This window comes from Pseudoliparis swirei, chromosome 23 (assembly GCF_029220125.1).
Source record: "Pseudoliparis swirei isolate HS2019 ecotype Mariana Trench chromosome 23, NWPU_hadal_v1, whole genome shotgun sequence".
Taxonomy (NCBI): domain Eukaryota; kingdom Metazoa; phylum Chordata; class Actinopteri; order Perciformes; family Liparidae; genus Pseudoliparis; species Pseudoliparis swirei.
The window spans coordinates 20,870,025-20,886,013 of record NC_079410.1 but is presented as its reverse complement, the minus strand read 5'-3'; the positions used below and the strand labels follow the sequence as shown (position 1 = coordinate 20,886,013).

General features: G+C 40.3%; 1 protein-coding gene across 1 annotated transcript in view; it reads right to left on the bottom strand.

The window, feature by feature from the left end:
- The window catches only part of LOC130188617 (protein shisa-8-like), a 107,500-nt gene that overhangs the window by 16,850 nt on the left and 74,661 nt on the right, over positions 1-15,989 (bottom strand). Inside the window, exon 5 of the mRNA XM_056407021.1 lies at positions 6,387-6,503. Within this exon, the coding sequence (XP_056262996.1) occupies positions 6,387-6,503 (117 nt within the window). The remainder of the gene's footprint in view (positions 1-6,386; positions 6,504-15,989) is intronic.

The following is a 15,989-nucleotide window of genomic DNA, read 5'->3' as shown; positions in this document are numbered from 1 at the left end:
TACTGCATCATGAGGTCAGTTGTCCTGGAAGTGTGTTCACTTTCTTACTTCTATTGGTCAACATTTATATTAAAGTTTGGGGGTATATTTTAAACTTTATATGTTTGACCACCTCTTTTTTTCTCTTCTTCTTCTTTTTTCTTTATATATATCCACATATTTGTGTCTATTTTTGTTTTTTAATGCAGTGGCCACATTGTTTTTAGGAAACTTTATTTTATTAAATTGAATTGAATTGAGACAGAGAGAGACAGAGAGAGAGAGATGGATAGATGAATAATCTATTTCAAAATCCTCTGATTGCAGCATTTCAGCTTTGTTTTTGTTAAAAGAGCTGAGATGCTCAATACAACATAGAATGTGTGTTGGGAGGTCAACTAGATCATATCCCCTAGACCAGGGATTCCCAAAGTGTGGTTAAACATAATTTTAAAAAAAAGAAGTAGGAATTTTTAATTATAAAAATTCCCTTTGTAAGATTTAAATTTAAAATTAAAAACGTACAATTTAATAAATAGATGCACTTCCGGTCCGGCCGCCAGACTGTCTTTTTCGTACAAACTAGCTAGCCTAGCTTGTGCACCTAACGTAATTTCATTCATTCAGCAACATCCATGAAAATATGTTAAACTGGCTGAAATCGGGGAAGCTGTCAGGTGGGACATCTGAAGCTATCAGTAATAAAAGAGGAGAGGGACAGAGAGAGAGAGGAACCGGAGGCGAGAGAAACGGAGAGGTGCGTTGGGGAGAGACCGGGAGAAGACATCGACCGGGAGTCGGAGAAAGAGGAGACGGAGGAGACGGAGAAGGAGGAAGGGATATCACAGACAAACCGGGAGCACAGAGGCCCATCGCGGAGTCAAGGTGAAAAAAGAGGAAACGAGAGTGAGCATCAGACTGGGAAAAAAAAGAGGAAATATGATGACAATTATCTGGGTCTGGGCTTCACTTGGATTGGCAATGCAGATTGCCCGAAGCCACAGTGCGTGTTGTGCAGTGAGGTTCTGGCTAACAGCTGTCTGAAGCCCTCTTATTTGCGCCGCCACCTGAACACCAAGCATGCCTGTGCAAGTCAGAAGCCCCTTACATTTTTTCGATCAAAATTGGAAGAGTTACAAAACAGCCAAAAACAATTGCAGTCTCATTCATGTGTTGGGTCTACACAAAACGCACTACGGGCTTCATATCTGCTCAGTTACCGAATAGCAAGGAAGGGTCTACCTCACACAATCGGCGAAGACGTGTGCTTGCCAGCTGCTAAAGAGATGGTGGAATGTATGATTTGAGAGAAAGAAGCTAAAAGTTGGACATGATCCCGGTGTCCAACAACACTGTCTCGCGCCGCATCGATGCTTTGTCCGAAGACATCCTGGCAACGTTAGTCGGTCGCGTGAAGAAGAGTGAGTTTTACTCTCTGCAAGTAGACGAGTCTACCGATGTGGCCAATCTGGCCAATCTTCTGGTGTACGTCCGTTACCTTCTCGAAGGCTCGGTACAGGAAGATTGTTTGTTCTGTCGGCCACTTGCTACCCGAACAACAGGACAAGAAATCTTCAATTTAATTGACAACTTTATGAGGACCAATGGGATCGACTGGACATGCTGCGTGGGAATCTGCACTGACGGGGCAAAATCGATGATGGGGAAGCACACAGGGCTTATAGCTCACATCAGGAAAGCCTGTCCATCCATTCTCTGGTTACATTGCAGTGTTCACAGGGAGGCCCTCGCAGCCAAAAACATGCCAGCTGATCTACTTTCAGTCCTCAATGATTCTGTGAAACCGATTTTATGCGGCTATAAATAGGCTCTGTTGCGGGTTTTTTTTAAGGTGTGGGGGATTGGGGGTGCGTGAACCCGGTCGGGATGTAGAAGGGGGTGCGTGGCCTAAAAAGTTTGGGAACCGCTGCCCTAGACCAATTTACATGCACTTTAACTTAAACACACGCCACATGTAACATACACTTTTAACTAAAACACACATCACTTGAAGCACACACCCAAACACTTTCACATTATTTGTTGTCTTTCTGTCGTGATGATTGTTGTTTGTCATGTCCAAATGTTGCACCTACCGCCAAAAAAAATTCCTCGTTTGTGTAAACATTCCTGGCAATAAAACTGTTTCTGATTCTGATTCTGATTCTGATGTATAACAATGCTGGATGTCTGTGTGTGTGTGTGTGTGTGTGTGTGCGTGCGAGAGAGAGAGACACAAATAGTAAAACAGAGGTGCACAAAGAGGATCAGTTCATTGTCTGTGTGTCAGACGTCGAGTGGGAGGTGAGAACGGAGACTCGCACACCTCGGTGTGTGAGGGATTGTTTTGGCGTATAGTTTTCAGTGAAATGTGTCTGAGTTCTCACGCTCGCCACTGACTGGTTAGGAGGCTGCTGCAATTTTCCTTTGTTTCTCACTCACTGAGCAGAATAACGAGATGAGATTTTCCCTCTTTCGCTCTTCTTCTCTTCAGTTGCTTTCCACACTCATTTTGCCATCCTTCTCCTTCTCCTTCTTAACTGATTTAACGGAACACATGTTTATTGTAAACAAGAAAGAAAAGATTGGAAATTCTTCATTAGAAATAACACATTGAGATGTATCTTGTTGATCCTCGACAACAATGATAAGAGCAATGAGAAGCAGAAGCATGACAACACAGTAACTTAAACTAAATGAAATGAAACAAAAAAGCAACGAGAATAATAAATAACCATTAGATTAGATCAAATAAAGAGATCATACCAACTACAGCATGGAAATGATGTCATATAAGTCCAGTTGTAAAACCTAATAGAGGTTTAAAACTGATTATATATAAAGAAGATATTATATGGATCGAACATTTACAGGTAGATTATTCAAATCAGAGGGAGCTTTAAACACGAAGGCCTTTTAGACAGCTTTGAATGATGTGGGTATTTAAAATGTATATATTTACAAATGAACTGCAGCCAATGTCCGTTTCTTCTTACGATGGTGGAGGACACATTAAGACGAAAAGAAAAAGGAAGTTGATGAACAGAAAAAGAAACGGATGTTTTGTAGCACAACTAATGTTCTCTGTCTTTGGGTTTCGTGTTTAAAAGGTCACATGTCATGTGTAAAGATGCCTTGTGGTTGTATGCTTAATCTTATTACTCAAGTTTCAGTTTATATCCATATCCAAAATGTCCTCACTTTAACACCATTAGAGATGTTTGTGAAATTGTCATAATTAGCATATCAACTTATAAAGTCTTGAGCTATGGTCATGAACACGTGTTGGGATTTCACAGTGACCTCCAAATATCCTTCAGTTCAGCCTCGAGTCCAAGTGGATGTTTGCACCAAACATTAATTAATTCACTCCAGGCATTCCTGTTCATGACAAACTCATCCACTGTGTTGCTTCTGGCTCGAAATCAGACGCCTGGTTTAAACAAGAACCAACTGTTATAAAAAATATGAGTAAATATGTCATTGTTATTATGACTATGAACTGCAATATTTTCAATGTAAGAACAAAAAGCTTAACAGACAGCTTGGCAAGCAGTCAAACGATTATGGCTTTTCCCTTAAATGCGTCACCCTCTCTGGTTTCTGTGTCCGATACTCTTCAGCCTTGTTGCTCATTCCCGTCTCTATTTGCACATCGTGTCGATGAATAGTACATGCACATGTGCCAAGCTGCCATTCCTCATCATCGTCTCAATGTCCTTATCAGTCTGCAGGGATCCAATGATAGACATAGACAGTATTGGTGTGTGTGTGTATGCGTGTGTGTGTGTGTGTGTGTGAATGGAGAGAGAGAGAGAGGGAGAGAGGGAGTCGTTTCAACCTGCTGCTGTCCAGACTGATGTTACTCTCCACCCACCAATGCCTTTCTAATGTTGCGTGTCTATTTCATACTTTCTTTTACATTGTATACACTACCGTTCAAAAGTTTGGGGTCACTTAGAAATGTCTTTATTTTTCAAAGAAAAGCACTGTTTTTTCAATAAAGATAACATCAATCAAAAATACACACGATACATTGTTAATGTGGTAAATTAATATTCAAGGTGGAAGTGTCTGGTTTCTAATGAAATATCTCCATAGGTGTATAGAGGCCCATTTACAGCAACGATCACTCCAGTGTTCTAATGGTACATTGTGTTTGCTAATCGCCTTAGAAGACTAATGTCTGATTAGAAAACCCTTGTGCAATTATGCTAGCACAGCTGAAAACAGTTATGCTGGTGATATAAGATATACAACTGGCCTTCCTTTGAGCTTGAAGTTTGTAGAACAAAATTAATACTTCAAATATTAATCATTATTTCTAACCTTGTCAATGTCTTGACTATATTTTCTATGAAATGTTCAATTCATTTGATAAATAAAAGTGAGTTTTCATGGAAGACACAAAATTGTCTGGGTGACCCCAAACTTTTGAACGGTAGTGTACGTATATGAATCAGTTGAGTTACCAGTCCAGCATTAGTCACCATCAGCAGTGAATTTATACCATCATCATATACCTTACTTTCCACAGCTGATACACAGGAACCATTAACAGGAGGGCGAGCTGTCAATAACTGTCAGCCTTATAGTGGCTGCCTTCAGGCAGATGACTAACCCGCTAATAACAACCGGATTTTTGTCATGCAATACAATTAATGCATTTTTGCTTTGTTCAATAAAATAATTCCCCGGTTTCATTAAGTATTATAAAACAGTGTATTTGCTCAGTTAGAAGTAAACAGCATGCGAGTACTGAGATAAATATACTGTCTATATAGATAGTGTACATTGTGTACATATATGACACATTATATTTAGTTATGTTAGGTTTTAATGCCTAAAGACACAGCTGCTCTGTTTTACATCTACATGGACCTGCTCAGCAGCGACAGCTTTGTGTGAGATGTTCTATTGAAGTTACATTGAGCCCGACTTGAGTTTCCATTCTTGGACTAGAGCGCTTCATTTCACAGAAGAAAGCTTTGCTAACGTCTTTTTCTTCTAACTCAACAAAGAAAAGGTTTCTGTCTGAACTAAAAACATTTGTTGTTGTTGCAGCATTGGTGTATGCATCATGGTGGTAAACAACATCATACATCTTCTTTTCCAAGTGTTCAATGGATTCCCGCCGTTATATTTATATTATCTCTCGCTGGTTTTTCGAGAAGAAGACGACGACAACGACATGGAGTCTTGTTTTGAGGAGATGGTGCGAGGAGATCCGCAGTTAATGTTCTAGATTGTAATATTACTCGAAAGAAAATGTACACTAACGTTTAAAAGTTTGGGGTCACCCAGACAATTTCGTGTCTTCCATGAAAACTCACTTTTATTTATCAAATGAATTGAAAATTGAGTATAAAATATAGTCAAGACATTGACAAGGTTAGAAATAATGATTAATATTTGAAATATTAATTTTGTTCTTCAAACTTCAAGCTCAAAGGAAGGCCAGTTGTATAGCTTATATCACCAGCATAACTGTTTTCAGCTGTGCTAGCATAATTGCACAAGGGTTTTCTAATCAGATATTAGTCTTCTAAGGCGATAACACAATGTACCATTAGAACACTGGAGTGATCGTTGATGGAAATGGGCCTCTATACACCTCTGGAGATATTTCATTAGAAACCAGACGTTTCCACCTAGAATAGTCATTTACCACATTAACAATGTATAGAGTGTATTTTTGATTAATGTTATCTTTATTGAAAAAACAGTGCTTTTCTTTGAAAAATAAAGACATTTCTAAGTGACCCCAAACTTTTGAACGGTAGTGTATATTAGATTTTGAGAAGAAAGATCTGACTGAGATTGAGCTCAAACTGGAGATGTCACCCTCACAGCAAGTTGGAAGCTTTCAGGGGATCTCATAGGCGATGTTCATGGAGCCAGCTCACAGCAAGTTAGGACACCTGGCCACGGGCATTAAGCACTAATAGTTCAAACTTATTTTTTATTTGAGAACAAATATTCAAACATGTATTTTGACAGACTTAACTGCTGCCAAACAGACATGGACCCGCCGTGTGACCGGCTGTCCGTGAACACAGGACATGGAAATGACGTCCAAGGTTGAACACCGTCATATTTCCAGCATGGCTGCCCACGTCCAATACAACAGGGAGGAATATTAAATCAGCCGCATCAGGAACGAGTCATGCGTCAACATAAATGCAAGTCAAACTCATTACAAAATCATTATCCTAATGGGTGGCTGCAGTCCCTGAACCACTCACACACTCAGTGTGTGTAGCAATATGGAGACGTTTAGTTCGCTCATACTGTACGGCATTTGACCTCACTGAACTCTTTAACACTAGTCTTATCCACTGTGTCTTCATGTAGTTGCTGTGTGTGTGTGTGTGTGTGTGTGTGTGTGTGTGTGTGATCTTACTTACCAACGGCCTTGAGCGAGGTGTACTTGTTGAAGCCAATTCCCAGGTTGTTGTGAGGGTGGGACAAGGCCATGGCCGGGCCCAGGGGAGACAAGCCTGCGTTGTTCAAATGGTTATGATCTGGGGAAATGAAAGAAAATGTAAATTTTAAATGTTGTGCACATAAAAAAAAAAAAGTTAGCCAAAGGAAATCCATCAACTAGTGTTTTGAAAATATTCTCGAGATGGAGTAACACGACGTCTTCTGTAACTGTGGTACATCCGGGCCTTTTAGGATTGATTCTGATTTAACCCTCCTGTTACCTAAGGGTCAATTTCACCCCATTCAATGTTTAACCCTCCTGTTACCTTTATATTTACTGACATATTTTACCCTCGGGGTCAATTTGACCCCAGCAATTAAAACCTCCAGAAAATTATTAGAATTAATATTGTTTCCCAAGTTTAAGTGTGAGGTACTTTATGTTTGTTTGTTGACTACCTAAATAGCCCTTTAAATATATAAAAAAGTTGATAGTTCTTATATGTTTGACACAGTGAAAAACAGCCTGGGGTCAAATTGACCCCAAAGAACACCGACATTAAACATTGAATGGAGTCAAATTGACCCGAAAGGTAACAGGAGGGTTAAGATGACATTCATGTTTTTGTCCTCGAAACACACCGTATACATGTATTCATATTTAGCTGTGCAGGTTGCACAGAGACCCAATGTCGGTCTGTCATCATAATCCACATGGAAACACACATATGGTCTTCTTAGTGTGCTTTATTTATAAAACATCCTGACAATATGATTCACAGAGTTTAAATCTCTGTAGTATAGTCCTTTTCAGATTCAATTGGGAATCTAAAATTGGAAAAAAGAAAAAGCCCTTCTCATCCACTTCATGCAAGTAAGAAACAGGAAACGAAAAGATGGGACTAAGTCTAATTTTGATATTTAAGTTTTCACTTGTGAACAGCTGAGCTTTGTTTTATATTGTTTACATTTTGGAAAAGGAAGATGTATGCTGTTTACCATTCAATGTACTGACAACTCAAAGTCTGTGTTTGTGTATACATGCTTGGTCAATAAAGCTGATTCTGATTTGAATACTGAAAATGTCAACACTTCAACTTTAAAAGTTCAATTGTTACCCACTGGGTTCGAAAACCCTTACACCCCAAACACACACACACACACACACACACACATGAACAGACCCTCTGACCTGACACCCACGTCCACCAGCCCCATGATGACTGAGACGCATTACTTAAAATGGGGGGAAAAGGAGAGCGATGCGGAGAGAGGGCGGGCGAGGCAGGGAGAAAGCCAGAGAGCGAGGGACGTGACACCAGCGCTGACTGATTGAATTAGAAATAGATCTTCGCTTCGCCGTGTAATTGATATGCAGTGATGACACGCTGTGTGAGGCATGGAGTGCAGGGATGCGTGTGTAGCTGTGTGTGTGTGTGTGTGTGTGTGTGAAATGTGAGTTGTTATTGTCTTATGTGAACTGCTGGTACCACATGTCCTCCTCACTCAATAATAATAATAATAATCTGCCAACTCTTCAACAATAGAAACGTAAAGGTGCATAACCTTCAAGCAAATAAACACAAATACAAATAATCTAAAATAATAATTAAGTGGCTACATAAATTAGGTTTTTCAGATAATTTGAGGTCATTAAAGTGCTGAAATTCAGAGCATATCGCTGATTATGGGCTTTGCCTCCACACAGCTCTTAGCAAGTGGATAGCAGCAACAGTTGCAAATAGCACATTGATGGATTTAGTATCTGCAGAGACCTCTGTTTCTATTTTCTTATTTTCTTCTTATTTCTCTGTGATTTCCTGGAGTCACCTTCTTTAAACATTGCAACCAGGTGTCAGATTCCAAGCACACATATAAAGGGAAGCTACTGAAATGGTGGACACAGCGTAGAAAACCTCCTGCAAATATAGCAACGTGAAGTGTCAAGTCAACAAAGTTTCTTTAACGACAAGTGTGAATCTTACGCACCGTAAACCTGGAAACTACAAATTTACAAACTGAAAAATGACAAATCCTGCTTTCTGCCTTTAATACAATTTAAAAGAACATCTTTTGCTCTTTAAGTGTCCTACATTCATGTTTTCAAGCATTATTAAACCGAGCCAACAACAGTGGAAATAATGAGAGAGAGAGAGACAGAGAGAGAAAGAGAGAATAACAGAAAGCTAGAGAGAGTGATGGAAAGCTCCCTGGCTGGTCTCCAGTTTGACCACAGGGCTGTTCCTGGCCACCAGAGAGAGAGAGAGAGAGAGAGAGAGAGGGAGAGAGGTAAATATTGTACTTTGACAATAGTGCTTTGACAATACTGTACAAAATAACAGGAACGAGAGACGGTGTGTGGACATTTATTAGTTCTGTAAAGATGGAAACTGCTGAATCTATTTTTATTCAGAGTGAATAACTCCTTAGAAAAGTTATTATAAACGTGACATTGCTACGTGACATTGCTACAGTATAAGAGTTCAGAAACTATTTGTTCTCAAACACAACGAATATCACACATAAAAATGTCATTTTAAATATCAGTCGCTGTAGGAGTGACGCTAATGAACTACTAACACTTCTACAGTATTCCTAATTAAAATGAAGGACATGGCATTTTAAATAAGACTGAAATAACCAATTTGTTGTCACTTGGATGCAGCAAAATTAGCCGTAAACACGACATCCCTTGATATGGCTGACGTGTAGCAAACAGTGGCCTATTTACACTTCAAGCCGATACGGAGGACTATTAGCATTCTTTTGAAGTCGTGTTTCTGTCCACCTGATGAACATAAATCCTATTTTCACTCTCCTTTTATCTCTATTATTGATCTCCTAAAGCTCTGAATGCATTTATCTGGTTCTTAAGCTTCTCGATGCTCGACTAAATCCACCAGCATGTGTTTAACTACGTCTGTCTGTTGTTAGAGAAGGTAGCGGAATAAGTGGAAATGAATATAGTTAAGTAGTGGGCCATAGAAAATATACAATGTGAGCTGAGGAATATCAATTAGTGCAGCTTCAGTGTTTCATCAGGTTCAGTGGATATGAGCTCACTCAGGGCTGAAACATATTGTCTTCACATGAATTAGGAACTGCACCTCAGATACCAAGGTCCCATCTTTTTGCAAATGAATTGAATTTCTCTTTGTGAACAGTCTATTTCCATTTTAACTCGTCATGTTAATTCCATGAAATGTGAGGTCAGCTGCCGGTTGTTGTGCGTAATCGCGTAGGCTTCTTGCTTTAGTCACTTTTCATACAACTATAATATTGTAAGAGCAAGAGAGAGCAGATTGAAAGGGAATACATTCTTCCCTGTACTCTGTATTCTTGAATAAATTCTCTCTGAATGTCCTACATTTTCCCTGTGTGTGTGTGTGTGTGCATGCGTGCATGTGTTCATGCGTGTGTGCGTATTCTTTGATGTACTATAGTATGGAGGCCTCAGAGGAGAAGCACTCATAATAATTCAAATTTATGTTTATTGAAGAAAAGCAGAGAAGGAAATGAGGACTTAGAGCATGAATAAAAAATGTTTAGATGTGATTGATTTGGAGAATATTATTACGGCATTGGGAGACCGGCATGGCTTGTGAGAGTGTTGTTGTTGTTGTTGATATTTCTCGCATGTGCATGCTTTGTTACCAGCATCCTTTTCTGTATTTATTCGTGTCTGCTGTGTGTGTGTGTGTGTGTGTGTGTGTGCTTGTGTGTGTGTAAAGCACCGCTGGGTGAAGGCCTAATTCAGCAGGGCTCAACATCAAAGAGGCAGACTGCTCCAAGGGCTCCAGCCAGCCTTACTCTGACATGACTACTGTCACACACATGAAAAGAAAGAGATGGAAGGAAAGAGGAAGAAGAGAGGGAATGAGATGGAGGGAAGAGGGCGTGGCATGGGTAGCAGGAAGGTAAAGAACGAGAGGAGACTCCTGTTTTTGCTTCATGCATCGTGCAGACAACTCACAAGGAGAGAGTTGGACTCTTGCTAGCCACGCTGGCTAAGATGAGTGCACTTCTAGAACTGTAGGGCGCAATGGATGAACAGCCAAGTGTCACATGACACATCATTTCATGTAAGTGTATCAGAGAAGAAGAGGCAAGGAGAAAAACAAGGACTGGGAGGGCAGGACAGGTCAAAGGAGGCCATGAAGGAGAATTTTTACTTCATGACACATGAAAAAGTCATCATTGCACAAGGGATGGCACATTGTCTATATGACTGTAGCAAAGGATACAAAGAAGGATCCTTGAGTAATGCACCAGCTGTTTAGGGGACTGGCCATGTGCACATCAAATTATTAGAGCAGAAGCTACACATTCAGACATGTGCCCTTGTTCACTGCATGTAACCAACATTATCTCAAAAAATATCATTTGTCGCAAATATTTTTATGCAAAAAAAGGAAGAAAAAATTATTCAGAATTTTGTTCACTTCACTTGTTTACTTTATTGCAGAGTATTCGATGAGAAAAAAAAATGCCACTGTCATATCTGAATCCTAACCATCTTGTTAGCTTAGCTTGGCATAAAGGATAATACATATGTATCCATTGCAACCCTAGCCTACACAAACAAACATTTACTTTAATATTATTTAAGAAAATAAGACAGCACACTTCAAACATTATTACTGATATTTCCTTCTGGACAACACGTGAAAATATGAATCAGTACAATGCTGATGATGTTGAACTTCTAGTTCAGCCCCAATTGATAACTTGAACATAATTGTTTGCATGTTATTGCGTTCATTGGGTGGCATGAGTATAACATATGGGCCTCCCTTATATACACGTGTGGAGTATATCGTGCTGTAGCTACTTTAAATCATGCAAAGAAAACATCTTCGGCGTAGGAGCAGATGCTGCTTCGCTGAGCGCTCTTCCTGCCCTCCCTTCTTCACTTCCTCGCTCACTTGTTTTTCCCATAACTCTTCTTATCTTACTCTTTTATTCCCTCTCTCCATGATTGTGAAGCAGGCCATCTGCTGTCTTGCCACAATGTGTGTGGAGCACTCACCCACCTGTCACTTTTAAAAACCTCTGCCATTATTTTTATTATAATTTATAGCCGTGCAAACAAGCATGAAAAGGGTTGTTTTTTATTCGGTGGTGCGTATTTCTCCGAAATCACAAGTGTTTATGACAACTGGCACATAAATACAGTGATCCGATGACGAGAGAGAGTTATCGCACTCATTACTTGTCCTCTCGTTCAATGCCTTTCTCGCTCTGGTTTGAGTGTGTTAAATGGAGTAAATGGATTCATTTCAGTACACTGAGTCTAATGAGGAAGTCTCTCCATCATCACCCCTACATTCTTCTTCTTCTTCTTCTTCTTTCTATCTCACACTCTATTATTGGCATGGTAAACAAGGGCTTGTCCCAGGATAACACCATTATGTTCTGACTTCAGCCCACACATTGGATGCATTGAACTACACACGCAGAGACACACAAACAAACACACACGGTGGTCATAAACATGGCAGACAGCGTCTTTTACCTTGAACTCCCTAGTTGGGGAAGGCAAAGATAATTGGGAGATAAACAGACTAATAATGTGATCAAGGAAAGTAAATGAAGGAAGAACATAAGGCAGAAAGGAATAGTGGTAAAAGTATATTGAAAGATCATGAAACCAATTATCAAAATTCTACAGTGATTTAATTTCAGCTCATAAGGATAATAAGTAGGGCTGGGCAACGATTACAATTTTTAATCGCGATTAATCGCATGATTTCCCTGATTAATCACGATTAATCGCGATTAATCGCATTTGTATACGCAAAATCCAATAATTCATTCAAAAGTAGTGTATAGCGCACTTCTATTTGAAATGTTCTGCCATATGAATGAAAGTGCCATAACATGTGTTGTCCCTGTTAGAGTGAGACACCAGAAAACACTTTCAGTGCAGTTTGTCAATTCCTAGAACTTGACACTTATTTTAAATGTTCTGCCATATGAACTAAAGTGCCATAAAATCTGTCAGGACATTGTCAAATGCACTGTTATGCAGAGACACTGTGACAGAACGCTGGAGACTGAAGCAGGGACATGATCAAAGGCAGTCGTCTCGCAGCAGCGATCATCTCTGGTGCTCTATCTGCTCAGTGTGGTGACTTTATCTGACACATTCCACTGCTGTGCAACTTCAGTAAAGTGTCCCGCACGTTTCAGCATCATGTGTCTCCTCTGTTTTCATCAGTCAGGGCGTGTGAATGCAGCGCCCACTTCTCATCAATATAATGCACAGTCACTCCGAGGTCATTGTGGTTACAGAGTGATGTCCAGTAGGGTGACCAGATTTGAGTTTGTGAAAAAGAGGACACTTCGTCTGGGGGGGGCTGAGATTAAACATCTCTCTTGTTCTGGCTGTTTTGTGATATACATGCCTAAAAGGTGCCTAATATTTCTAGACTGAAATAATATCGGCATTATAATTATTATAACTATGAGGATTTTTTAGTTGCCTATTTTGTGGCGCCCCCTCAGGACTTTGTGCCCTACGCACAGCGCGTAGTGCATTATGGGAGCGGCGACACTGGTTGTAGTGTATGCCGCACAAACAACAATGAACTAGTGGAGGCGGCGAGGTGCTCCGTGTTGCCAGATTGGAGATGGTGAAGTATCGTACCAAAGGCTCAAAATGGTTGTATTTGGAGGATAATTATCGTGTATCTGGCAACCCTGAGATCGGTCGACCAATGACTGTCCTCTAAACCGTCAGAGCTCACGTAAGACGGGAGATACCATTTCCAAAACTTGTCAGGGGTAAATACGAGTTTATGAAAACCCAGAGAAAAACAAATATCCGACGAAGCAAAATCCCGGACGTTTTTGGAATCCCTGCCGGACGCATTTTTTAGGGCTCAAAAGCAGGACATGTCCGGGGAAAACTGGACGTCTGGTCACCCGATGTCCAGTCGTCCCCAGTGAGAGCAACAGGGTGCACGTTGTGAAGCTGTCGCTTTGCAGTCCTCTCCTTTTCATACAACTCGTGTATTCTCCGTGTGATGTGTGTCTTGAGGGCGTCTCATACCTGCCGTCATTTGTTGAGATTCTTTTTCCCCCACAAATACTCTGACTTTATGATGTTATGTCCATTGTTTTGTCGTCTGCATTGTTTATAGTCCTCTAGGTGTTATGTCTATGTATTGTCTTTTGTCAAAAAAAAAAAAATGCGCTAATGCGTTAATGCGCGATAAAATAATTGTCGGCGTTAATTAAGTGCTGCGTTAACGCAAGATTAACGCGTTAACGTGCCCAGCCCTAATAATAAGTGGTAAAACTAAATGAAAACCAAATGAAAGATACTAAAATAATTTGCTGACCTGAATGAAACTGAGTTATCTCATGCAGAGTTATATATAATGAGCTGTCATTTAAATACATTGATAAAATAAAAATATTAATTCAGTAAATGAATTCCTCTCTAAAAAGGAATACAGACAGATGCATTTGATAGATACTGTCGTCTATGTACATGTTGTTAATGATATATAACGTAGGAATGAAGGATGGAAGCCGTAATAACGAATGAAGGGGGACGTCAGGGGGTGAGAGATGAACAGATGGAAGACATATAAAAGAAGGAGGACACAAAAAAGATGAGAACGTCCCCTCTCAGTTTTCATCTTTGCCAGAATGTAGATCAGATGTTTTCAACACCATGTGGAGAGCAATCAAGAGTCCCACTGAGAGCGCAACTGTTTCATTTCAGCACAATGGACGGCGCCATTAGCCTCGACGCCCAACCACATCTCACCCGCTACTCCTTCAGTAAAGGGCGACGCGAGGAGAGGCTGCTCCTCTCTCCACAATCTTTATTCTTATGTCATGGTCTTTTTTGTTGGGTGCAAACTTTGTTCCTCCCACTTCTTTCTCTTGCTTCCGTCTTATTTTCCTTTCTTTTTTGTCTCTTACCTGTTTCCCCGGTTCTCAAATAAAGTGTCAAGTGGCTGCGCACTAGATCCGTGTTCATCTCGAGGTTGTCGTCAGGCTGGTTAACCTGTCAGGCATAACTTAAGAAATGCGCAGCGACGGGTATATGCAGTCGAATATTAAGTATCTTTGCACACACACACACACACACACACACACACTTAGAGACTCTCTGTAGCTGCAGTCATGACGTGTGTTTGATAATTAGTGAGTGTATGCATGCATGAGGGTGTATGCTTTTTTTCTTTTCTTGCGTGTGCATGTTATGCAACAGTAAAGCGAACGGTGTGAGTGTACCTCTTTATTCCATTATTTCTTTCTCGTTATCTACAAAGAGCTTCTCTGACTGACAGGCGTCTGCAGTCCCACAGGCCCCCCCTCAAAGTCACCATGACTCATTCCCCCCCCCCCCCCCCCCCCACAGCCTTCTCTCTCTCCCTCCCCCCTTCTCCCTCTAATTGTTCTTCAAGGAACAACAAAGCAAAGCCCTGGCCACCGCTTTTTAACTTCTGAGGATTCAATTATTCAAAAGAGGTTATTGCACTGCACAGCCATTTAAAACTCACTCGCTACCCACATACACGTGCTGATGTTCTCTGGGTTCTATTTTCTCTATATCTGCGTTTTCTAAGCAATATTGTAACCTTGTGTGTGCGTCAAATCAACTGTGTGTGTTTGCGTAATCGGTACATGCACAATGTGTGTGTGTGTTGTGTAATCATCTGCAGCTGCAGATATTTGGAGAGGTGAAGAAAACCTCATTATGAAACAGGAATCAATTTGGGTCTCGCACATTAATCTAATTTGCCTGAACTAATCTTTCATGAAAGCAATGCACATCAATGGCCTCGGACTGCGCATGGTCAGGTGCACTACAGAGGTCAAGTGAGGGTCATTTGTCTCTCTCAGCTTATTGATGACAGATCTAAAGCAACCGTTATCTCTCTCTCATCTTACATTTAAGTCAGGAACTCTGTGTATGAACTGGTTTAACACTCTGACGCTCAGCACGATTCAAAGTGTGAATTACTTTGTTTATATTTTATTTTGGCAAAAATATTTTTCACCAATAATGTGCAACATGGGTCAAAAGTGACTTGGATTTATCATCCAGAATGTATTCTCAATTGAATCTGTTATTTGTTTTCATATTTGGATGAATGAACACATTTAATTGTGCACCACTTCCCTCAAGGTCACTTTCACCTTTCTAAAAGAGTCCCACCACACGGACATGTTTCTGTACTTTTACCCTTGTTATGTATCTTATCCTCATACATCATTCTGTAAAAATGTGTTTCTATTCTTAGGAAGATTGTAGAATAGTTATAGGTAGAAAATCATTGAAATGGCTTGCCCTTTTGTGTTCCTGCCACCTGTTAATCTGTGACAATATCCATGAGTTGACCTATTTGTTATAGCTAGTTGATATATAAATATATATATAAAGGAGCTGTTGAACCTGTGTCAGGAACTGCAGGTAGTCAAGCAGGTGAAATTGATTTGCTGTCATTCATCAAATCACTGTCATAATACTGAGATGATGAAGGGCAGCAGCTGCCTGCAGAGGGGCGCCAGCGTGCAGCGCGTTTTATAGCTTGTGGGGCAGATTTAATAACAATGCATTG